This window comes from Camelus bactrianus, chromosome 2 (assembly GCF_048773025.1).
Source record: "Camelus bactrianus isolate YW-2024 breed Bactrian camel chromosome 2, ASM4877302v1, whole genome shotgun sequence".
Taxonomy (NCBI): Eukaryota; Metazoa; Chordata; class Mammalia; order Artiodactyla; family Camelidae; genus Camelus; species Camelus bactrianus.
The window spans coordinates 59,097,073-59,122,243 of NC_133540.1; the positions used below are offsets into that span (position 1 = coordinate 59,097,073).

A 25,171-nucleotide genomic window follows, 5' to 3' on the forward strand; every position below is an offset into this window, starting at 1 on the left:
CATATAAAACTAAACATTTTTCCAATGTAAAATAAAATGCCATTAAAATTAAAAACAAATTTTAAGCTCAGGGAAAAAATTCCAACATATATTAGACAAAAGATTAATGTACTTATTACAGATAGCTTTTACAAACCAGAAGGACCTGGATACAATAATGGTGAAAGAATATAAACAGTGATTTCAATTAAGAAACACAAATGTACAGACTTGTGGTTGCCTAAGGGGAAGGGGTGTGGGAAGGGATAAACTGGGAGTATGAGATTTGCAGATAGTGACTGGTATATATAAAACAGATAAAAAAAAAAGTTTATACTGCATAGCATAGGGAAATACATTCAATATCTTATAGTAGCTCATGGTGAAAAAGAATATGAAAATGAATATATGTATATTCATGTATGACTGAAGAATTGTGCTGTACACCAGAAACTGACACAACACTGTAAACTGACTATACCTCAGTAAAATAAATCAAAAAAGAAACACAAATGACTGAGAATTATGAAAAAAATTTTGCTTATAAAAATAATTCTTGGCATACTTAGTAATAGAGAAATGGACAGTCACAGACACTCTTGCTGGGAATATTGGCACATTATCTCTCTATACCTGACCACCAAATATTGATCAACTACTGTCTGCCAGACATCTCCACTTGGATGTCTATTTTAACTTAATATGATCAACTCACTTCCCATTCCCTGAATCATTGCTCTGTCTTCACCATCTAAGCTAATACACTACCCTCTACCCAGTTGCCCTGCCAAAAACCTAAGAGTTATCCCTGATGCCTTCCTTTCCTTCACCCACCACATCCAGTCATTCATCAACAAGTCCAAAGATATCCCTTATCCATCCACTTTTTACTACCTCTTTTTCTGGGTTGATGGCAAAGCTTTCATTTATCTCCCTGTTTCCATTTTTGTCTTTTCAAATACTCCCATCCCTAATCCGTTCTTCACATGGTAGCAAAATGATTCTCTAAATACATAGATCAGATTTCATTCTATTCCATAAAATCTCCAACGTCTCCCCTTTGGACTTGGCGTAAAATTCAAGCTTCTGACTATGGTCCTTCCCTAGCTTTCTGATCTCATTCCTATTACTCTTCCCATTGTTAACTGAGTTCCAGCCACACTGGGACTTTGTTCTTGGAACACGTTAAAGTTGCTCCTGCTCAAGTCTCTGTATATACGTATTCTCAGCCTGAAATGCTCTACCCCCAAACTGTCCTAGGGTCTGGCTTTTCGTGTCATTCAAATATTAACTTAAACGTAACTTCTACCATGAGGGCTTTCCTGACTGTTTACTCCATATCCCCCAAACCCAGCAATTTCCTGAACTTGTCTTGCTTCATAGCACTTGTAACTATTTGAAATTAGGTTATTAATTTATTGATTTATTTATTTATTGTCCCATTGGCCCCGCACTCCCACCAAGTTTACAGGGAGAAGGAACTGTTTTGCTCACTTAACTTCCTCTTGTATCCTCAGTGCCTAGAGTAGGGCTGCCACATGGTAGGAACTCAGTTTTCACCGAATGAATAAATAGAGAGAAATTCTCAAGTCTGGTAAATAGGTCCTATGATTCACTAATTCACACTCAGCTATGCCCAGTGATAGGCTGGATGACTATAAAACGTTATGCAGCTTTCAGATGAAGGATAGGCAGTGATATAAAAGTTTCCTCTTATGCTGTTAAAGGAATAGAAAATTTATAAAACAACATCCGTATTTATCAACTTTTTTTATTTGTTTGTTTAAAGAGGTCATTTGGATGAACAGCTTTACTAGCTTCCCCCCACAAATGCACAGCAAGAAACCTAAAAGGATAGACTCCAAGTGTTTATATCTTGATGATGGGAGGATTGGTTGATATTTATCTTCCACTTTTATTTATTTCTGCATCTTATTCTAATTGATCATGAACCTTTTTAAAGTTAAAAAAAAAAAAGAAGCCATACAGTATCTATATCTGGGTTTTCACATGTACACTAAAATATTTTTCTAATTTTTATTTTCATTTTTAAACATCAATTTTTTTCCTGTTTTTCAACATTGAAAAACAAATTTTAAGTTTTTTTTCTTCCTCAAAGGATAACCGCTGGAGTTTCCCACTAGTTAATAAAATTTATCTCTAATAAATGAATACAAAGAAAGCCCTTAGATTTCAGAACCCTCCCACTGAGTTGCACTAAATGCAACATTTAAAAGCATTTCAATTTTATTATAGAAAGCTGCTTAAAACTAAAGTAAAATATTCTTATCCTAACTAGGACTTCTTTTAAAATTAGTTTGTTCATATTAGATAAAAACCTGTAATCTTGCCAGTAGACAGGTAAGAATTTAAATGTAGATCCTAGCTATGCGCTTTAATTATCATTGCTCACTTACTCTGAAATAGTAGTGTCCCATCTGGACCAATAAAGAAAATCTAACAAAATGGAAGGCAGGTAAGTACTAACCAATCATTTTTCTCCAGTGTGTCTCCCAGTTTCCTCTTTCCTTCTGTGCCTTAATTCTAAGATTAAATTCCAGAAACACATGGTTTTCTTATTTCCACTCTAATTTTCATTGCTTCACCACAGGAGGAAATTTCTGCTAGACTACTAAGAGCAGTTTTTTTTTTAATTATAAGTAGAATGCTTTTGCCATTTCAATCATTTCCTTAAATTCTATTTTTTCTCAATAAATATAAATATAAAATAATTATTATCCTATTACTAAACTGATATGGTATTTAAGAGGTGACTCCCAGAAAGGTCACGTCAAAACGAGTCACAGCAGTAACTATGAACAAATGTACTCATAAGAATTTGTGTGTGGAGGCTTTTTACCAATTTCAGTTACATGTCATGGAGATTTCTTCAACTTAAGAGTTGGAACCAAAATCCCCACCATATTAACACCATGTCATTTTTTTAAGGAGAAAGTCAGCTTAGTAATATAAAATTTTAACTAATAATTAATTTCCTGATATAAAATTAATACCTGTATATTGCAGAGACTCTGAAAAATAAAAGTACAATGCAGAAAAAAAATCATAGCTAACACCTTTTATCTTTTTCTATGTACGAACATACACAAAAAACTGGAACCAAATTCTACGTACATTTGATCTAGGCTTATCTGTGTTCGTACTTATGATCCATTTGAATCACCAAGGGTTTGTCAGAATTGATAACAGTTTCACAATTTTTAGAAATGCAGTCTTTAAATGACTAAATACATACTTGAGCATACTGCTGGAATCCAGAATACCCTGGGCTACTGGGCGGTACTCCAGAATTGAGTGGTGTTGTGGCATTCTGATATCCAGGCTGAAGAGCTGGGTAACCATATCCAAACGGCTTAGCCAGTTTTGAAGGCTGAGGAACAGCGGGGGCTGGAGCTGGAGCCGGGTCAGGTTCAGGAGCGGGCTCAGGAGCAGGACTGCTTGCTGATGAGGAGAGCATATCTAACAAAAGGAAAATAATGGTGTTAACAACAGAAAATCAGGACTCCATAAAGGCTCCTGGGTGGTCCATAACTTTTGGCATTCCCCAATGCCATTTTTAAGTTTTTATTATGAGAAATTTTGAACATAAAAGTAGAGAAAATAGAATAATTAACCCCATATACACATCACTCAGGTTTAATAATCATTAATATTTTGCTCATCTTGTTTCACATGTTCCCACTTTATCTTTTTTTAACAAAAGTATTTACAAGAAAACCCCATTTTGTATTATTTCACAACAAATACTTCAACTGGTATTTCTAATAGATAAGCCCTTCATATTTATACATATTAAATACATATATAAGAAATATAGTATATATTATAATATAAATATTTATGTATATAAAAATTTATTTTTCTTTTTATTCTCTCAGCAGAAATGGGGACAAGAAGCAGAAGACAAAGCAAAGCAATAAAAAGGGTGCTAACTACTCTTTTCTCTAACTTGCTTTTTTTCTGACCCTGACATCTATTTTTAAAAAGTCCATGGCAAGAGTGGCTTATTTCCACAGTCCCCTAGAAGTCTGCTTTATTTGCAGAGGCAAAACTGTGAAAATATGAAAGACAGTTGCTGGAATAGTGTTCAGCTCCTAGAACGTCTGGTATGTAGTAGAGAACAAGTAAAATTTAATGAATGAATGTTCTTCCTTTATTTAAATTTATAACAAAAACTAAAACTTGATAAAAACTGTGAAAAAACTATAGAAAATTTAATCATCACATGTAAGAATAACAACAAAAAGAAAGTCTATTACTCTACTGCACACAATGATTAGTAACGTTTTGTTATACTAAGTCTTATTTTTAAGTCAAATCTAAAATAAATGTGTATTTTAGTCTAGTTTTCATTTAAAACTATACTCCTCACCAGCAATCAGACTCTGCGAAGAATACATTCCTAAAAGCATCTGACTTAATAAATTTACTTTTTTTAGAAGGTGGTTGAGGAGTCGTATCTTTCTACTGACTCTGTGGACTCTCATTTTGAAGACACGTTCCTAGGCACTGGGCTATCATCTTGTGCTAATTAGGCAAGCGCTAGCTTCCTGGTCACCCCCCAGGCTTCTTAAAAGGACAAGAGCTTCAATGCAGCTTCTTCAAAGGACAAGCTTAGATCTCCTGCTTGTCTCTCCTCCCAGTGATGGGAATAAAAGTGACAACAGTCATCAGCATAAGAAATAAAGAACTCGGGTCCTAAACATGGGGGTCTAAAACTTCTCTCCTTTTTTGGGAAAGGAATACTGTTTCATACATTTCTACAGTCCTAAGACCTACCTAGTACCTGACATACTTTCAATTCATTTAATCTGACTGTGACAGATACTCACATCTTTCCTTAATTTCGGTGCAGTACAAATAGCTGGAATACTTGCCCAAGGTCATTCACTTACGGTCAAAGCACAGTTCATAACAAGATTAAGATTTGTTGATTAAATGAATACAGACAAACAAAGCAAGGCCATAATCTTTTAAATACATTGCATGGGGCATTTTACCTCAGGTTAATTTGAAGACCATGAAATACTACAGTCACAGTATTCATCCTTTAGTGAATGAAGTAACTTCTAACTTCTATTTGATAATGGCAATTGCTTTTAGAATGGTCCACAACCTCCAACACAACACACACACACACACACACACACACACACACACACACACACACACACACATTCCCTAGGGAAAAAAAACCTTACCCACAAAAGATTGAGTAGCTTATTTAAGTATTCTTGAAATATTAAAAGGGAACTCTATACTAAGCTGAGAAGATTAGTTTTCTGATTCATAGAATAATGATAGCAAGATAGTGTGTTAAGTCCAGCGTTCTCCAACTTCAATTAAGCTTCATCCTGGATAATTAACAATGTTATAAGAAAAACAAGGGCAAAATTCCTTGTTCTGTTAGTCTTAAAGTTTGGAATCACAAGGGAAGAGAAAGAGGGAGGTCAGGTGTGGCTGCCTGGTTGCCGGTGATAGCAAACAGGCAAATTACGAAGATACCAGTACATGACATAATAATGAAATGACTATTCATTATGAAAGTTAAGTTTGTAATTTTTTTAACACTATCCACCACTCCTGCTCCTATGTAATGCAAAGTTATTTCAAGATACGATTAAAAGGAATGCCTCCAAAATCTACTCCCAAGTTGGGTAACCTATTTACCTGTTGGAGGCAGCAAGGAGCCAGGGGGGGAGTAAAGAGTCAAAAACTATTTATATTCAGAGGCTAGTTGGAAGAAATTCAAGGACCTAAGCATGAGAACAGAAATATAAAATTTATTTAAGGAGTTATCAGCATAAAAAAGAAGGGAAAAGAAGAGAAAAATTTCAGTATTATGTCTCTTAGAAAGAGGAAAAAGATAAGGAACATAATAATAAAAATGGAATAATATATTTCCTTAGGCCTTCCAGAAATAGCATTCATAGTCATTACAAGGCAATTAGCGCTATTAAGTTAAGGCTGAGAAATACCAGGAAAATGTCTTTTTTTTCTGTTAAAAATATAGTCTGATAACTATGTACAATATATGCTCATGTTTGAAAGCAACTGATGGTCAGTCACTTTTTGAGTAAACATCAAATAAGCAGGAAACAAATTACCTGGGTAACTGCCTCCTTCTAGGGCATCGTAACTGTTGGGCATCGGAGAAGCACTGCTTGTGGTAGAAGAGCTGTCAACACCTAAAAGGAAAACCAAAATATCTACTAAGTGTAAAATGATAATGTATCTTAAAGCGACCTTTGGCAATTTTGAGAAAGATGTTTTGCTGATCTAGGAAAATTCCTGGCTCTAGTAAAAATCAGAATGACTGATGTCTGATGACACTGTAAAAACCATATAAAAATTTCTGCTAATAAGAACAGGGGATGAGAGCGGGAAGAATATGCGACTGATGGGTGGAATAAAATTTACTCAGACACATATGAAGGCATCTTAAACAAATATCAAACTTTAAAAGTAGTCAAACACAAATATCAATTTTAGATTGATAGAAATGTTAATATAATCACTCTCTGAAGATCGGCTCTACCAAGTCCCAGGCTATTAAATCCCTTTTATCAATATTAGGCTATTTTAAGATAATCAAATTCTAATGACTTTATAACTCAGCATAGCTGTATGAAACCTTCATATGAGAGGAGTCTATGGCTTGGGTTGCCCCCTAGCATATTACTTAGCATTTCTGTGAGTCAGTTTATTCATTTCCTCAGTAAAGCTCAAACAGTACCTGGTATATTTAATAAGGTACTCCAATAAATAAGTGTTAGACTGTAAGACTTTTTATTATGTGTATTCATTCAAAACTTGTAAGATTAATAGGAATGTTCAGTGGCAATTTATAATAGAATTTAGTGGTAAGTCACACAGATAGTAGAACATACAATATACTTCTCCCACTCATTCAGAATCTCAACAAATATTTTGTTGAGAGCCCACAGTTATCCTAGGTGGGAACGCTAGAGTACATACTGATGAATAACACTGAAAATGCGCATGGCCCTTCTCTTCTGTTAGAGATCTTGGTCTTTTTCACCATAAGACAAAATTCTGTGGTACAGAGGTGATCCTGGGCTCTTCACAGCGACATGATAACCAAGGTTTAAACTACATTTTAGGTTCATTTTCAATGGTGATAGAAAAAGAATAGGTAAGCATAATCTTTCATTGAATAATTTTGGTTAACTACAAGAATTTGGTATACTGACTCAGGGCATAACAGCCAAAGTTTTTTGTGTAGGAATTTTTTATTATCAGTAAAGAACATGAGTTGGAAGCAAAAGACTGTAGTTATATTGCACTTTATCATTTACTTGCTAAATAACTTTGGATAAATGACAATCATCAATAGTACTCTCCTCTGCAAAATAAGAACAATTTTTTAAATGCCCTATGTGTGATTTTTAATGTTCTTGTGATGCTTAAATGAGACAGTGGATAGGAAGCAACTTATAAAACATGAAGGCTATGAAATAAATAGTAGGTGAAAGACACTAATACATTCTAAGTGCTTTCTTTGTGGTAAACAGAAAATCATTGCATGTGTATGTCATTACTCTTAAAAATGGGAAGCAAAGGCTCTTCCTTTCTGTTCCTTGTATTTGTTGATTTATAACTAAAGAAGAATGCTGATATATAAGGTCAAAAATATTGAAGGGCTAGCATTAGAAAACAGTACACCAAAACCCAAATATTCATCAACAGATGTCTATCTATACAACATAGTATTTTCAGCTATAAAAAGGAATGATATACTGATCCATGCAATAATATGAGTCACCCTTGAAAACATGCTAAGTGAAAGAAGCCAGACACAAAAGGTTACACATTGTATGGTTCTATTTATATGAAATATCCAGAATAGGTAAATCTATACAGAGATAGAAGGTAGACTGGTGGTTGCCAGGGCCTGAGAGGAGGGGGAAATCAGAGGTTACTGCTTCACGCGTATAGTTTTCTTTGGGGATGATGAAAGTGTTTCGTACCATCTAGTTCAGTACATTTACAAAGTCAGAACTAGATAGAAGTGGTGACTGCACAACAACCAAAGTGACAGAATTAGACAGAGGTGGTGGTTGCCCAACATTGCGAACATGCTAAACGCCACTGAACTGTACACTTTAAAATGGTTAATTTTATGTTACGCAGATTTCACCTCAAAACAGATCAATATGCAGACATTTCAATGGGGAAAGAATATTCTCTTCAACAAATGGTGCTGGAACAACTAGATATCCACATGCAGGTGAATGAAGTTAGACCCCTTCCTTACACCTTACGCTAGAATTAACTCAAAATAGATCACAGACCTAAATGTAAGCACTAAAACTCTTCAAATACAGGAGTAAATCTTCATGACCCCGGATTAGGCAATGGATTTTTAGATGTGACATCAAAGGCACAAGCAACAGAAGACAGAAAATAGATATACTGGACTTCATTAAAATAAAACATTAGTGTTCCAAACAATACCATCAAGAAAGTAAGGAGACAGACAACAGAATGAGAGAATATATTTGCATACAAAGTATTATACATAAAGTAGATAAGCAACAAGGTCCTACTGTATAGCACAGGGAATTATCTTCACTATCTTGCAACAATCTAAAACAGAGTGTAATCAGAAAACAATAACCGAATCACTGTGCTGTACCCCTGAAACTAACAAAATGCTATAAAGTGACTGTACTTCAATTAAAACAAAAAAGCAAAAGGGCAAAAATAAGAGCAGATTTTAATAGGAAAAAATGTACATCGTTGATTTAAAAAATACCATAATATTCTCTCTCATCAAGAAAAACTTTAAAATGTAAATATCTAGAAATAATGATTCTTGAAAAAAATTAAATCCAAAGGGAAAAACATTACTGACACATATCAAATTATTTCACAGAACATAATACTGCTTAAGTATACTCCTTAGCTTCTTTCATGTCAAATCAAATATTAATGCTTAAAAATATTGCCCATTTTAATAATAATGCTATAGTAACAAACTTTAAAGTATTAATGTGATAGAAATATTCTTATTTTATTGGATAATTTGAAACCTGCTCGTTTAAAATTCACTTTTAGAAGAAAAGTACAAATGCAAATCTCTATTCAGAACTTGTTAAAACACCAAAGTGAACAATAAGTTATAAATCCACTAAACTAAATAGACTCAAATTTTGCTAGAACTTAATTGTCCAGATTAATTCTAATCAGGTTATGCCAACACTGCCAACACAAATCAAAATGGTATTTTCTTTAAAAGGTACATTATGAAACATGTCAATATTCCAGACATGCTTAAAAATACCTTCACTAATTCCCCTACCATCTTACAGAATAAGGTCTAAATGCCTTTGTGTTGTCATAAAAGAAACTTCAAAATTAGGTTTCCACTTTCCTTTTCTCCTCCATCTCTCACCTGCTCCTGTACCATCTTCCCTCTTTTACCCTGTGACACAGTCACACCAATCTTCTCACTCTTCATCCCAGTACAACATTTTTTCCTGTGTTATATGCACTGTACCAACTGGTCTGTTAGCTTAGATTTCTTTTCTCCACATGGCAAATTCCCATTCATCAAGTTTCATTCTTTTTTTAAGAGATTTTTGTTTTTGTTTTTTTTTTAACTTTTCTTTTCTTTTTTTAAAATGGCAGTACTGAGAATTGAACCTAGGATCTCCTGCTAAGTACGGGCTCTACCACTGAGTTCTACCTTCCTCCCTCATCCTTCAGATTTCAAATCCTCCATGAAACTCTTCTGATATGCTCATGGAAAATCATTTCCTCTCCTACAGGACATTTTCTCAACCCTGAATTATTGTACTTTACAAGCTGCACTATAATCATATATGATACCTGCTTCCCTATTATATTACGAGTATATAGAGGCAGTTATGCTACTGTATTGCTCTTTGGAACCATGATACCAAGAAAAATACTGCTTTCTGCATACAAGCTGATTTTAGTTGAATGAGAAACTTTGGTACTTGTCCCCACTCTTAAACCTTCGATAGGTCCAAGTCGGCCTTAGTCACTTCACACTACAATTAGTGATTATATATATTCCTGAGGTCATATGGAGGGTGAGAATAAATGTGCACTTGGGAAGCACTTCTGCTCATTCTTTTACTGGCTCTATGTCACTGGTCAAGAGAAGCAAAGAGGAAGGAGGGAAAGAAGGGGAGCTAAATCTGAGGAAAGAAGGAAGAGACTGGATCAGAAGAATAGCTCAGAACCTGTAAAGCTGGGAAAAAATATCAGGACGCACTGAAGCCTTCTAAAAGACTTAAGCTGCCCTCTCTCCACAGGTTAACACAGTCTAATGCTTTTACTAGCATTGCTCAACTTGAAATTAATAATTTGAGATTTTATTTCCTTATAACTTGCATAAAATATGGAAAAAGTGTAAGTCAAATTCCATCTCTACCACTTACCAGATGAGATAAAATGGACAAGACTCCTGAATCTGAGTCATTCCTTATTTTTAACAACAGATTTTACAACACATACTCCACAGGGCTAATGTTAAGATTATACAGATACAACAGATATAAATTACACAGATACTAGCAGTGATTCAAAAAAAAACTTCTTCATTTTCTCTTTCCTTTCTCTATCCTAAAACAGAGCTACAAATGAGGAGGGAAAGAAAGAACAAGGCAAGAACCTCCTGATTAATAAAGCCAATGGTTTGTTCTCAACTTAAACCAAACTTTCCTTAACATTTATCACTGCCAACCCAGTTACTTTCGATTTGCAAAAATGGTTCCCTTCTTTCTGTATTACTATGCTAACACTCTCCCTGTCTCCAATCTTCCTGCTACCTTAGTCTAAGAACTCACTTTTCTCACTGGCTTATTCCAATAGCCTCTAGTTTCAAAAATTTTTTCTGTAAATGAAAATCAATTTGTACATCTAAAATGCAAATTTGGTTATGTTATTTTTCCTTGTAAACTCCTTCAGTGACTCTTCACTACCTTCAAGATAAAATACAAACTCCTAAATATGAAATTCAAGATTCTTAAAGATCTCACCCAGCCATCCTACCCAACCTCATTCAATTCTTGGCACTATCCTCTGCAGACCATAGGTCCCAGACTCACTAAACTTCCACAAATACGCCACCTTCTCTCAAGCTTCTTGCTTCTTTTAAAAAGTACCTCTGCCTCTCCCCAGGCCTCTCTCCTGCCCAATTCCAACTTCTCTTAGATTCAGTTCAGGTCCCTCTACCTTCCTCCAACCCCCAACCCTCCCTATCATCTCCAATCCATCCCATCCCATCCCAACATTTGGCTCCAGATTCTCCTGTGTATTCCAAAAAACACCATGATTAACACAGGACTTAAAATTTTGTTCTACATTCCAAAGTAGACTGTGAGCTTCTCGTTTTTAATCAAGCTCACAAATGGGGCATTATTAATTTGTTTACAAATTGGTTGTTCAGAACTTAGAACACACTTCTTCAGAGAAATAATGAAATAACTGGTACTTATTATCCCAAGTTAGTTCACGGGCACTTATAAAACCCATAATCCATATTATTGATTAAATACTATAAATTTACAACACGCTGTAAAAAATAAAGCATTTGCAAATGTTTAGTACTTAATTAGTTTTGGGACTAGCCTAGACATCCAATCACCATTTGAACACTATTTCTACTTGAAAGTACTTCTTGAATTCTAACTCTGGACACTGATACCAAGTCTCCCTCTTCTGTAGTCCTGTACAGAAAGTTGGAGTTTCCAACGATAGCAATTATATAAACAGGATGCTTGCAAGTTATATGTTCATCAGGTAACAGGTACCACCTACAAATATATTACCACATTTTCTTTTTAACCCTCAAACTAATACTTTTCATAATGGCATAGATATCTTTTTCTATCCTTCAGAGACCCAGGACATGCATTCAATTTCTAAAATTTTAAAAATATATTAAATATGCATTATATTTAGTTGAAAGATATTTATTTGTTAAAATAATCAAATAGTACATGAGTTAAAGAGAAAGATTTGAACCCTTTTAAAGACTTTTTTTAGGGATGAGGGTGGAAGAAAAGGGAAGATGTTGGTCAAAGAGGACAATGAGTAAGTTCTAGGGATCTAGGGTTCTAATGTATAGCATAATGATTACAGTTAATACTGTTTTACATACTTGAATTAAAAATAGACTTTTCTTTGGAAGTTAGAGCTAAGTGGCCAATACTGTCCAATCTACAGAGGTTGACTTAACACATTTTGTGTCAAAATACAATATTACCTCTTAAATTACCCAAGCAAACCATAAACATATTATGATCTCTGACGTAGTACCTGGCACTGAATAATTACTATTAGCTTGTGTGAAAGTCAAATAAAAACTGACTAGCACCTTAAACCTCATTATGAAAGAGCAAATTTTTTTCTAACATCATTTACAAAATATAGCATCAAGCTGTCACATCACCAGAGCCGTGGGGGAGAGCTTCCCGTTGTCCCCTGGAGTCGCCCCACTCTGAACACTTCCTAGAGGAAAGGGGACTGGGAGTACGTATAGCAGGTGACAGGGCATTAGCCGACCGGGCCTCCCAGGGCCTAGGGCCGGCCACAGCCTGGAGCCTGAACTAGTCCTTGTTTCCTTCCCCCTCTTTCACTTTATTTCACTTCTCAATTTTTATTTCACTCTTACTCCCTTTCACTCCATGTTCAAGTCAGTACTCCCTCCTGTTACAGGTACGACAGTACTTGTCTTCAGCACCGTATCTAAAACCCAGGACAGGTCCACGCTCTCTCTGGCACTAACAACTGAAGGAGTGAATCCCTGTGACTGAATAAACCTAGTGAAGAATTTCAGATATAACCACTATGGGAACCTGACAGCTTGCTATCTGCTCAAGCTTTCTTTAATTTTAAGTTTATTCTCCAACAATTCTGACTTTTAGAAACTCCAACAAAACATAAGACTGTCTCTAGTACAAAATACTATTTTAGTTTCCAAGTGTGCATTTAATGAGGAAACTTTAAAAAGGAAGCCTATTTGTAGCATGTGACTTAAAAAATATAATTAGATGGTTTATGTAAAATTAGAACTGAAATCAAAGTTTTCTTTGAAAACTGCAAGTTTTAAATAAATATCCCTGTACTTGGTTCCTGGTTAGACCTGCTGTCAAGGAAACCCTAACCTTTAATAAATGAAAAGCTAAAATAAGTGGATAGTTACTTTAACTACAACTGTGAAGAAAAATATTACTGATTTCCAAATCTGCTAGCTGATATTCACTGTTGTTCAATAAGCTTTTCTGAAATTGGTGAACAATTCCACATAAACCACACACACAAAAATCTCATGATTATAGGAAATGAATACCACTGAAATGCTTAAAAAGTAGAGCATTCCAGATCTCTACTTGGTAGAAATACTTGTGTGTAATCCCCATGCCAACTTAAGCCACTTTCTTTTACCTCTTTACATATGGAAAAAAGTACTGCAACGGAGTGGGGTCTCAAAAATAAAACTAAAATTCATTTTAAAGCTAGATTTTCTTTCCATTTTTTCTTTCCTCTCACGCAGAATGTTCTTTTAATCTGCAAACAACAGAAATATGATTTTTTTTTTTACAAACCATGAAGAGACAACAACAGGATCCTAGTAAAACTATGCATAGTATAGTCTTATTATTTTGCTGCCTAATAAGAAAGGCACAGGAGAAAGCCCACATGTAAGTGATACCGCGGTGACCACTGCCACGTGCCCTTTAGTTCTGTCCTACCCCAGAGCTTCGTGTTTCTCACTAGGAGATGAAGACTCTTTCTTCTTCATACCTTTCTGCAGACAGAGAGCCCTCAGTCTGAATCCCTACTCTGTTCCTAGGAGTTGTGTGACCAGAGACAAATGTTACTCTACTTGTTCAGATCGCAGTCAACTCATCCGCAAAATGGAGCCAATTACCTCTGGCTAGATCTAAAGAATAAATTGAGATACGAACATGTTCTCAGTGCCAGTAATGACAGCTATTCTTTTACAGAGGATTTCACCATTTGTCAGACACCGCTCTAAGCTCTTTACAAAGAATACCTTCAATCTTGAAAACAACCATATATAACTGTAACTATTATTATTCCCATTTTACAGATGAGTAAATTGAAACTCATTTTAAAATTAATGAGTTTAAGAAACTTGCCTAAGTTCACAAGCTAGTAAGTGACAAAGTCAAGATCTGAATCTAGAAGAAGTGACACAAAAACCTACAGCTTTTTAGCTCTTTAGTGCTGTCACCGGCACACAGTAAGTACTCAAAAATGTTAAGCATTATTAAAATCCAAATGCCATGCGTTAAGAACTTAGGAATTTTTAATCTAATATATTCAAGAAAAAAGTAGTTAAACAAGATAAGGTGACAGAAGAAAAGCCATAAAGGCTAAATCTTTTTGATTTCCCTTTTTTTTTTCCAATTTAAGGAAATGGGATTATCAACCACTGCACCTAATTGTAAGCAGAACAAAAATGGGAGCAATTCAGGTTGACAAATAACATTACACAAAATAACACATTTCCGAAATGTGCAAAATAAGGATCATGAGATAAAAAAGTGAGATGTATCTAGAATCTGAAAAATATATACAATAAATAGTAACAGTAACTCAGGGCCTGGGAGCAATGACCCATCAGTAGCAATGACCACACATTACAATCAGATCTTGGTTTCTAAAATACCCTTCTGCACTACAGGAATCAAGACTAAAGGAAATGGTTCATCCCAGGGTTGCAGCTGCCTAAATACAAGATGAGCCGGGCACATCTTATTGAGACCTTAAGGTATTTAAAATAAGTGTTTAAAGATTCATGGGAACATTTTAAAGCCAGTTTGAAAGAGCTGCTACTGGCCAGGTTAAGGATAAGTTGCTACCAAATTAACTAATGATAGTAATGGATTATTACACACTGAATAAAATAAGAATCCATGAGTCAATATGAACCCAAAGAAATCAACAAAGAAGGGAAAGCTCTTTACAAGGAAACCTCAATTCATAAATACAGAAAGAATGTTAAAACTAGAAAACCACCAGTAAATGCTAAAACTAATGCGTCATAGTTTAATAAAAAACAGGACATTTACACAGTATCAAAGAATTTCACCACAAATTACCAATTAAATTCAAGGGAAGAACAGTAACTTCACAGCTGAGAAACCTGGCAGACACCATCTTACTCAAGTGACCAAAGTTAGCATCACCAACATGGGAACAAGTCAACATCACGTGCCTCGGACAGAACGTCCTGCAAACACAACAGGACTTCAGTGGTAGTCCTGCCAAAAATGCATGATTTTACCCAAATCATGAGTACACATCAGGTAAACATAAGCTGAGGGACATTCTACAAAATAACTGGCCTGTATTCCTAAAAAATGTCACGAGTCAAGAAAGAGAAAGAAAGGTTAGGGAATGGTTCTAGGTAGAGGGAGTCTAAATAGAAATAGTTGACAACTAAGTTCAATGCATGACCCTGCACTGGATCCTGCAACACTGAAACAGCTATAAAGGATCTTACTGAGACAACTGTTGAGACTTGACTAGGATTGTGTAGCGATACTATCACCTCAGTATTTGATTTCTTGATAACCGTATTGTGTTTGTGTTATGTAAGACATTGTCCTTACAGTCAGGAAATACATACTGAAGTATTTAGAAGTAAAGGTTCATGGAATCTCCACCTTACATTCAAATGATGTAGGAAAAAATGTATATAGAGAGAAGCAAATGGGGCAAAAATGGTTTATCTCGGTAAAGTCTATATGGGAGTTTCTTTTACTCTGCTTACAACTCTTTCATAAGATTGAAATTATATTAAGTAAAAAATTACACCAAATTCAAAAAGATAAATGGCTATTTACATGTTTAAGGTAAGAAAAATTACTCTCCATCTGGGACCCTCTATTCTCACCCCCGCCCCCCAAATCATGCATATGGATTTGAATACTTAAAAATGGCAAAGGGAATGGAAACTTTTAATTAAATGGACTATTTATAGCAAATCCTGCCACTCAGTTATAAAGCTAACAGAAGGAGAATCATGGTCATGTATAATAATTTGAAAGATCATCATTTATTGGTTCACTCTTAAAATATCAGAATTAATAGAGAAACTGAACTACTTAATATTCATCAGTGTTCCATTCATCAAAGGCAGAAAAAGATATTAAACAGGCTGCAACACATCATCCCATGCATGATCTCTTCAACTGGCAAGATGTGAACTACTTCCTGAAGCAGGAAAATAGCTACAGATTTGGGGTCTTCTAAAAATATGACAAGAAGGGCCACAAGAACTTCAGAGAAACATTGCCCTATTTCTGTGTCACTTTTAGAAAATCCACATGGTTCATTTTGATTAGACTAAAGCAGCGTGCAAAGCAGAAAATAAAACTACTCCTATAAGGGTGCTAGAGCATTCATCAGCCAACAGCTTCAGTCGGGACTCATTCTTTTGCATGTGGCATGAGAGAAAGTGCATTTCTGAAAGAAGGCGCTCTATCATCATGACAGATGTATTACTTACAAAATGGCAAAGATGTCCAAAGGAGAAAAAAAAAAACAAAACAACAACAAGTAAACAAGCAAAACACCTCATTTCAAGTGACCCAACCTTCTATAACCCAAACCAAGCAAGTTTATTGAGCTGAATCTGCAAAGACACTTTTTTTAATCTAGTAGGACTGTGGACATAAAAAGAAAACTTGAGCAGGAAAAGATCAAGAACTGGTGTAAAGCTAAAGCAGACCTGCTTCCTCATCCTCCTCCTCCTCTTCCTCATCATCGGAAGTTGATGACAAGGGAGTTGGTGCGGAGCTAGCTTGATTATTAACATATTCACCATACTGCATGCCTGTAAAGTGGAAAGCACAAACACAAGAGTCAAACCAACAGGAAAGATGAGAAACAAAATTTTGACATTGCATCAAAAGTGAGAAAGAACTCTTGACATACCAAAGAACATCCCAGCATGCATATTAATATTAGCAAATGTATTATCAAAACTGGAACCGTTAGAAAATCTCTGCAAAGCAGTTTAGTAAAAGCAGCTTTAATACGAACTAACTGGTTTAAGTGTGAAAAAAGTACCATGTCTTACACTGATAATATTTAGGTAACTGCACTCATTCTCTCTGAACATTTTACTGAGCTCAATACATGTTTACCTTCTTTGACCTTGGGGCCATTGTGGTATACGTCCTTTGGGACTGTGCATTCTTGGTAAACAGTGATCATTTCTGCTGAAATGAGCTTATACAGCATACAACACACATACAGATCCTCGGTACCTTCCTTCTGCTAATGCCACCCTGATGGTAAAACAGTTCTCAACGGAAAAAGAATGACAGTTAAAGAACTGTATTCAGCATAGTTCTCTGCTCACAGTAGATGCTCAAAAGAAAAAAAAGAAGGGAGGCGGCGCTTATTAACTGTGGCCCTACAAGTGTGACGATTACAGAAAAGTGAATTTTCTGAGATGCTCAGTCATCTCAGTGTCAGCCTGCTGACTACATGAGAGTCTAACTAGGTGACTGAGACTGGTCCTCAGTGTGAGACTCTGCAAGAGAAGGCAGATTCTGTGGAAAAGGCACAACAACTGCTAAGTGTATAATACTTCCCTTTTTAAAAATAGGCTGATTGTGCATTTTTATTATCAAGACAAAAATTAACAACCACAAAATTTTTAAGAGGGAAAATAAAATAATCTTAATTAAAAATGTAAACACTTCATAAATAAGAATAAACATCCCTATAAATAAAAATCTTATAGCTCAACTTGGAAAAAAAAGAACAAAAGAAAAATTCAAAAATGCAGTGTGGATTTCTAAGAACATTTCACAGGATTGAAAGCACAATGAAGCCCTGCCTCACCAAAAAAAATCCCATGGGAGTCATGAGATGCTCTCTTCATTGTTTTTTTTCAGGTGACCTTTTTAATTAGCATGGATAAACATAACTCATGCCTACAGTAAGAAAAAAAGCTATTAAAGAGTAAAATTTGAGCTGAGAAGAGAGCGAAGGTTAAACAATCCTCACCATGAAAGAAGTCGGGGAAAAATCTGATAGCTTTGCTGAAACATGTTTTAAATACAGATAAAACAGCAGTTATCACAAATTCTTCTGGGAAAGTAAAAATCAACGTAAAATAAGTTCAGGCAACACAAAAATAAACTTGATACCTTGAAAGACCAAATTCAGGGTGGCATGTTCCTCTAACAAAAGCCTAGTTAAAATGAAAATTTGACTAATATTAGACCTTAGGTTAAACATACTAAGAAGTGCATAACTAAACATAATTAACTATAAAAAGATTTTATAGAAAAGAAATTCTTCAATTTAAGGATTTCTTTAAAAATGAAATACTTTCTCAAAATGCAATTAGCATTGCACTTTTAAAAGTACACGTGTGTGTATATGTATATATATATGTATTATGAAGAAACAAGAGAAAGAAGAAAACAAGGAATTCCATTTACTGTGCTAAGGGAGGTGAATAAGCAGGGGAAAAAAATCAGAAGAAAATCCATTCTTTTCATGACTAAATCAATCTGCAGGCTGTTGACTCTGTAACTAGTCAAAGGAGTCAAAGTAGAGGACAGACCTACATGTATTATAAGATAAATATTTTCTCTCCAGATTTACTGAATAAAAACAGATATCACTTATTATTGGAAAAATATCCAATGCTTAAAAATTGGAAGCAAATGAGATGGCTATCCAATAATTTAAAAAAATTTTTATAGAGCAACTACTTAATGCACTAAAACAAACGTATGAATAAGACAGAACAGAGAAACAGTATTATTTGTTACAATATTATTTTAGATTATACAACGGTTGCCAATATATTGTATCAACAGAATGTCACACAACATACTCAAATTTTTCTGTCCTAAAAAAAGATGTAATCCTTTTTGAGAAGTGTTGGAAATGAAAGCGTCAAGATTTAAGCTCTTCCCCAACTGTGACTCAATATGCTCAGAATTTAGCCTTCCTTTGCTTGTTTAAGCAAACTTTGTTAAAAGCTTGGGAATGCTAATGGCACAAGAATATGACATTTTAGTTAATCTACAGAAGAAAGGTTAAGAGCTCCAAAGTAACGATCAATCCATATTTAAATGGCCTGCTCTAGGCTGTACACAGTACACTGCAGACGTGTACATGGACTACCTCCCACCCCAACCACCACCACCACCACCACCAAACAGGGAAAGAGTGCTACTTCCTAACTTCCTCTGTCTTAGTCAGAGCTTCCAAGGTATGAATGCAGTAAACCAAGAAGCAGGACACGCTTTTGTCATAGACAAAATCTGACATGACGAAGAGCCTGTTACTAACAGGGGCCCAATATTTTAAAAAAGACATTCTGCTTAAACTACCTATCATTATAGTACCTTCAGGCCAAACACCAGGAGACCATATCCTTGGAGTTGCTTAATAAAAGGCATCTTTACTGTTCCCTAGATACTGTTACACTGGGAATAAACAAAACTAGTCTTAAAAGAAAACAATTCCCTTGTAAAGGTTGGCTTTTTTAAATTCAAGAGTTCAGACTTTTGAACTGTTATCTTTCCTAATCTAGTCTTCAAGCTAGGTACACACACTAGAAGACTTTGCAAAGGAATAGTTTTAAGGGATTCACTTTCTATAGTACTCTTCCTAAAACGTATCCACCTAAGAAAGTACCTGTGTTAACGACAGACTTTTTCTTACCTTACCAAGGAAACACATTCCCTTAACTTGTCCTAAATCTTACTACAATACTTTGCCCTGAGATATAAAAATCTCTCTGGCACTAAGGGAAAGCTCTCCTTTCCTTAAATGACTAATCAAGGCATCCTAAATCTATATACTTTCTTTTACCTTGCCATACATGTTTCGGTTAAAAATGAAACATATTAGAAATAGAGTTGACTCTCAATGGAATATTCTTAATTCAGAAATATTGAACAGTAGAATGGTGAGAATAATGATAAATTTACTTAATGCTTCTGCAGTCTCCAACCACTACTGTCAAAGTACCCACTGCTTCTGAAAGAGTACCATGAGAACAAAGCAAAAACAGTAAGAAATATTAAGCAGACAAGCAGCAGGACATTATGGATAAAGATAAGGTCTCTGGGTTCAATTCCAGGTAATACCACTTATTAGCTGTGTGCCCTTGGGCAAATTACTAACCTCTCTGTTCTTCATTTATATCATCTATCAAATGGGGTAATAACTACCTCAAATGGTTGTTGGGAGGATTAAATGAATTAACACATTTTAAAACTGTCTTAGTATGGTGACTGAAATATAGTAAATGCTGTATAAGTATTAGCTACTATCACTACTGAACTTTAAAAACATGTTTTTGTGTATATTTAATTAAAAATAATTATTTTTAACTATTCTTAATACTTATCCCTAGGGCAAGTAATTAGAGAAAAGAACCTTTCACCAACCTCAGTAACATTCTTAGTAATGCTAATTCTTTTAAAAACAAGTAGAATATTTTCTAGGACTACCAATTTTTTTTCAAGATACACCTGCTACAACTCATAGGTAAAAATTCTACATGATTTCTTCCAGAGTCTATGAGACATTTAATAAAGTACTTTACAACCTATTTTATCATAAAATATTTATAATTAGTATAATCATTTCTCACTTCCTTATATTTATACAGTATTTAATTCTTTCCACCTATTTTTAACCAAAAATAAAAAAATTTACTAGCAGGTGAATCTATTAGTACTTAGTAGTATGTTTTTCTTTTCTTTAAATAAAATACATGGCAATATTTTTATCATAATGCCTGATGAAATTAAGTTATTTCCAATTCTTATACTTCATTCCTATTTAAGTACTAAAAAAAGTCAAATAATAGCGTTTGATACACATAATGCATGTATTTACCACAAGAATACAATGCTTTTTAAGATAATCAATGCTTCACAAATAGCCTAATATTAGGTACATATTATAATGCTTTATTTCAAATTTGGTAATGAGAAATAGCATAATGACTCACTGCCTAGTTTTTATAACCTACTATAAAAAAGAATAAATTAATTACATTAATCTTTGACATTTAATAATTTGACTGCTCTTAAGTAATTTGGCTTAGAAGATATAGGCTACAATTTATTTCTCAGTTGGGTTTATGATACCCCTTCAAACTCCAGGAACACATTTCCTTGGATTAAAACAATTTAATCAGACTTTCTGACAAAGAATAAAATTTATCTCAGTGGTCTGAAAATGAAGATTGCCTTTGCCAATTAGGTTATATGGAGATAGACATCCATAAGATAAATGATCTACATCATCATCACAGCTTGAAGTTTTTGATAAAAATGCATTAAAGGATGTGATATGATATTGGCAGTGGTATAATAAAATTAATAATATTTTGAATAATCACTAATTCAGTCAAACAAGCACAGGGTTTGGAAGCAGATCTGCACCGGGTCTGGCACCCCAACGATGGAGAGTGCATGTCTTGGGGTAAAGCACCTGACCTCTCTAAACATCTCATCTACAAAAGGAAGGTGAAATGTGATGTATCTGTTCCACATGATGATCAAGTGAGATAATAAACATTACAGGTATTTAAAATTGTCAGCTGCTATATGAACGTAATAATAACTCTACTAACTATCTGCAGCCTGGAAAATAAAATCCAACAAACAACAATAAAAATTTCTGACATGTAACTCAGAAGGTTAAAAAAATTTAAAAAACTAAACGAACAATATTGCTTTAACAAAATCCTTCTAATACCATTCATGTCTACTTTACGTGAGCACTTATATGTAGGAAAATAAAAACTATGAAGTTTTCTAAAGTTTATCTTATTCTAATAATAAATCATATGCAACTCAGGTACACAAAGCTATGGTGGGGAGGGAGGAAGCCACTTTCTCAATGAAAGATATACTTCCAATAAAAATGTACTTTTCATTAAAAAATTCATAATATTTACATTGTTTTGACCAACTACACACTAATATTAATTATATTGACAGAATAATTCAGAAGAAAAAATGCTTAGATACTTATGGTTATAGACGATAAAATAAATTTTAAAATTTCAATTATATATACTATTATTGTAGTAGAGAAGTATGTTAGAGTGATAAAAGAGTTTTTAGCTTAAGAATGTTTATATCATTACTACATTCAAGAAAAGGACTATGACATTAAGAAGAAGAAGGAAAAATGTAAACTTTCTAAATGTTAAAGGGCTCATTTCACTATTTTTTAAAAGGACGATAGGTTTCATTCCAGTGGATACACAGAAAAACGTAACATCTTTGTTTTAAAAGTCAACAAATGCAGTATGTTGAAACTTACATAATTGCAAGTCAACTTTTGGTGAAAAATTTTAGATGTAAATCTAAAAAATGTTCAAGTAGTTTTAGTTTTCTCAAAAAATGTTTAGGAGATATGCAAGCAAAAATCTGAAACCTCTCCTCTAAAAACCAGTAAAAAATGCTGAAGCCTTGAGAATAATCAAGCATGGGTGTCTCTGAAGCTTTAAGAAAAAGACTAATCTCTTAAGAATCAATATTTCAGTAGTCACATCAGACCTACAGCATACCCTACACAGCTGTACACCGCACAACTACAGAAGGCATCAGTCACACAAGCCACAGCCTGCACAACATAGGTGGCAGCCTGAACTCACACAGATCTATCTGTGCACCCAGATCTGTCCAAAGGCAGAGACCACCGAGAAGCCAATCTCCTACTTCAGAAAATAGAATAATAAAAGCAGTGATTCCAATGTCTCCAGTATTACCCTTCCTGTTACTTACTCAAGGAGTTTATCTTAGGTAAATCAAGAGTTTAACAGACAACAAAAGCAATAATTCAGCCTCATTTACACAAAGAGCACCAGACAGAAAGGTTTGAGTTAAAAATCTTTTACGCTGCTACTTACTAATTTATAATCTTGGGCAAGTTACCTAATCTTTGTGAATCTCACTTTTCCACCTCATAGAATTGGTAAGAGTATTAAGTGAGATAATAATATAAAGTATCTGGCACATTAAGTCTTCAATAAATGATAGTTCTTTCTCTTTTCAAATCTATCTCATTAGTGAGAAAAAAAGAAACATAATTATGATTTTTTAGTGGGAAAGTGGTTTACAAAACGATACAGTAAGACGGTAGGATGGTATTTCGAGTAAAATGGTCAAAAAGAAAAAGAAATGAGCAGGGTCAATGTAAAGGGTCAAAACAAGCAAGACACGTAACATCTAGAAGGCAGTCATCAACGTAGAGGAAAGACACTGCTCATTTAGTTATGGTTCTACCTACCCCTAAGTTTCTTCCACTCATGGTAAGTAAAACTTTCCTACCAGCCCTTCACCTTTGAAGGTAAATGCCTGTAATAACTAGATCCTACTCCTAACATACCCACTGGCTTTTTGCAAATCAGTGGACACTCCTTCGTGATGTAGTTGGTTTTCTTATAAAATCAAGCAAGAAAATTTATAATGTATAATCTGGTCAAATGATAGGAAGGCCTCTGTTGACCATATGAACACTCAACAGATCTAAGCAGTGAGATCAGCCTAAGGATTTTTGTTGCTTTTTCTGAGTCTCAGAACCTGAGAGAGTTCTTCACATTCAAGGTCAGGGGCTGTCCTTACATAGTGAGTATAATTCCTAAAATGTTACTAACGGTTGCTCTGGAAACACAAACTACAGACTCCTAAAAATAGTTCAGTTACCTCATCAATGAAAATACAGTATGTTAACCTGAAACATCAATAGATTTGGAATTTTAGCCAGACAGAAAACAAGAATACTGCCAAAAGAAAAGGCAATGTGAGGAAACACAGTTAAAACAACACATTTTAGTCACCTGTCACTTATTTAGCACATGGAGAATATCAAACAAACAAACAAATAAACTGTATTGTTGGTCAATGATGCAAGAATGTGGATTACAACTTCCTTTTCACCCTTCTCATTTCCAAAACTGGGTCAAAGTCACTTTCCATTCATATTAATGACAAGCAAAAAAACCACCAAATAGAATACAGAAATTCACTAATCAAGGAAATCTTGGGTGTTTTATCCTAAAAGAAACTATAAAACCTTAAAAAAAAAAAAAAAAAGAAATGGTCCATAATAGAGGGATGGATTAGTAAATCATAAATACCTTGACACAATGAATTACTAGCCATGAAAATGATTATAAAGACTGTGTAGCTATATGAAGAACTGTGCATAATTTAATAAATGTAAAAGCAAAATACAAACCGGTATGTAAACTATGATTGCAGTTACATAAAATATGTAACAGATTTAACATAATTATGTAACACAATTATATAAAATCATAAATAGAGACTTGAAGTTAATATATTAAAAAAAAAAGTCATGTTCTAAATTGAGGTTCTTTTTTTCATAATTTCTATAAATTATGGTTATTCAGTTTGACTTTTTAAAATCCTCTATTTGAATCAGTGTGTGTACGTATGTGCTATGCGCACAGTATAACGAACTTTTCAAATACCTTTCTGCTGAGACAACTCTGGTGGCTGTGCAACTGAGGCCGCGGGCTCAGCTGGGCGAGGTGCAGCAGGAGGCGGTCTTGTTGACGAGGCTCCTGACAAAACAGTGGATACTACTGGGCTGGACTTGGGAGGCTGAACATTTTGCATTACAGAACGGGACAAAGAATCTGCAATTGAAGACAAGAAACTATTTCATCCACAGCAATAAACCTGAAATATGTTAAAATACTAACAACATACAGTTTATCTGAAGTTCTTGTAGAAACTTCAGCAGCATCACATTTATCTAGCATACCTATAACTGGCAAATAAGGGGTCCAAAGAAATGGTTTTCAAAAAAACTAAGACCTTACTCACCAAATGTTTTAATAATCTTTAATGGTAATTTTCCTAAAACATTTCATGAGCCTCCATACCTTCTTAAACAAAATGAACCCCAAACAGTTTTTCTTTACTAATGATCACTATTAATAATATTGATTATTACATGATGCAGTGGTACCTCAGATAAGATGAACAGAGGTTATTTGCTTCTGCAGTAATGTGATTCATGAATTATACAGATGTTTCTAGTATTAGCTCAGATCCCATTCTGTATTGTAAACTGCCACTTCATTTGTTGTTTCTAATCAGATGCCCTA

General features: G+C 34.5%; 1 protein-coding gene across 4 annotated transcripts in view; it reads right to left on the minus strand.

The window, feature by feature from the left end:
* The window catches only part of SEC24B (SEC24 homolog B, COPII coat complex component), a 72,079-nt gene that overhangs the window by 24,963 nt on the left and 21,945 nt on the right, over positions 1–25,171 (minus strand). For 2 of the 4 annotated variants that reach the window (XM_074342478.1, XM_074342468.1), the window contains exons 3-6: positions 24,530–24,697; positions 16,763–16,867; positions 6,108–6,188; positions 3,236–3,459 (exon numbers count right to left, since the gene is read on the minus strand). In XM_074342478.1, coding sequence (XP_074198579.1) covers positions 3,236–3,459; positions 6,108–6,188; positions 16,763–16,867; positions 24,530–24,697 — 578 coding nt within the window. The remainder of the gene's footprint in view (positions 1–3,235; positions 3,460–6,107; positions 6,189–16,762; positions 16,868–24,529; positions 24,698–25,171) is intronic. The other 2 variants (XM_074342497.1, XM_074342488.1) reach the window with 1 other exon arrangement.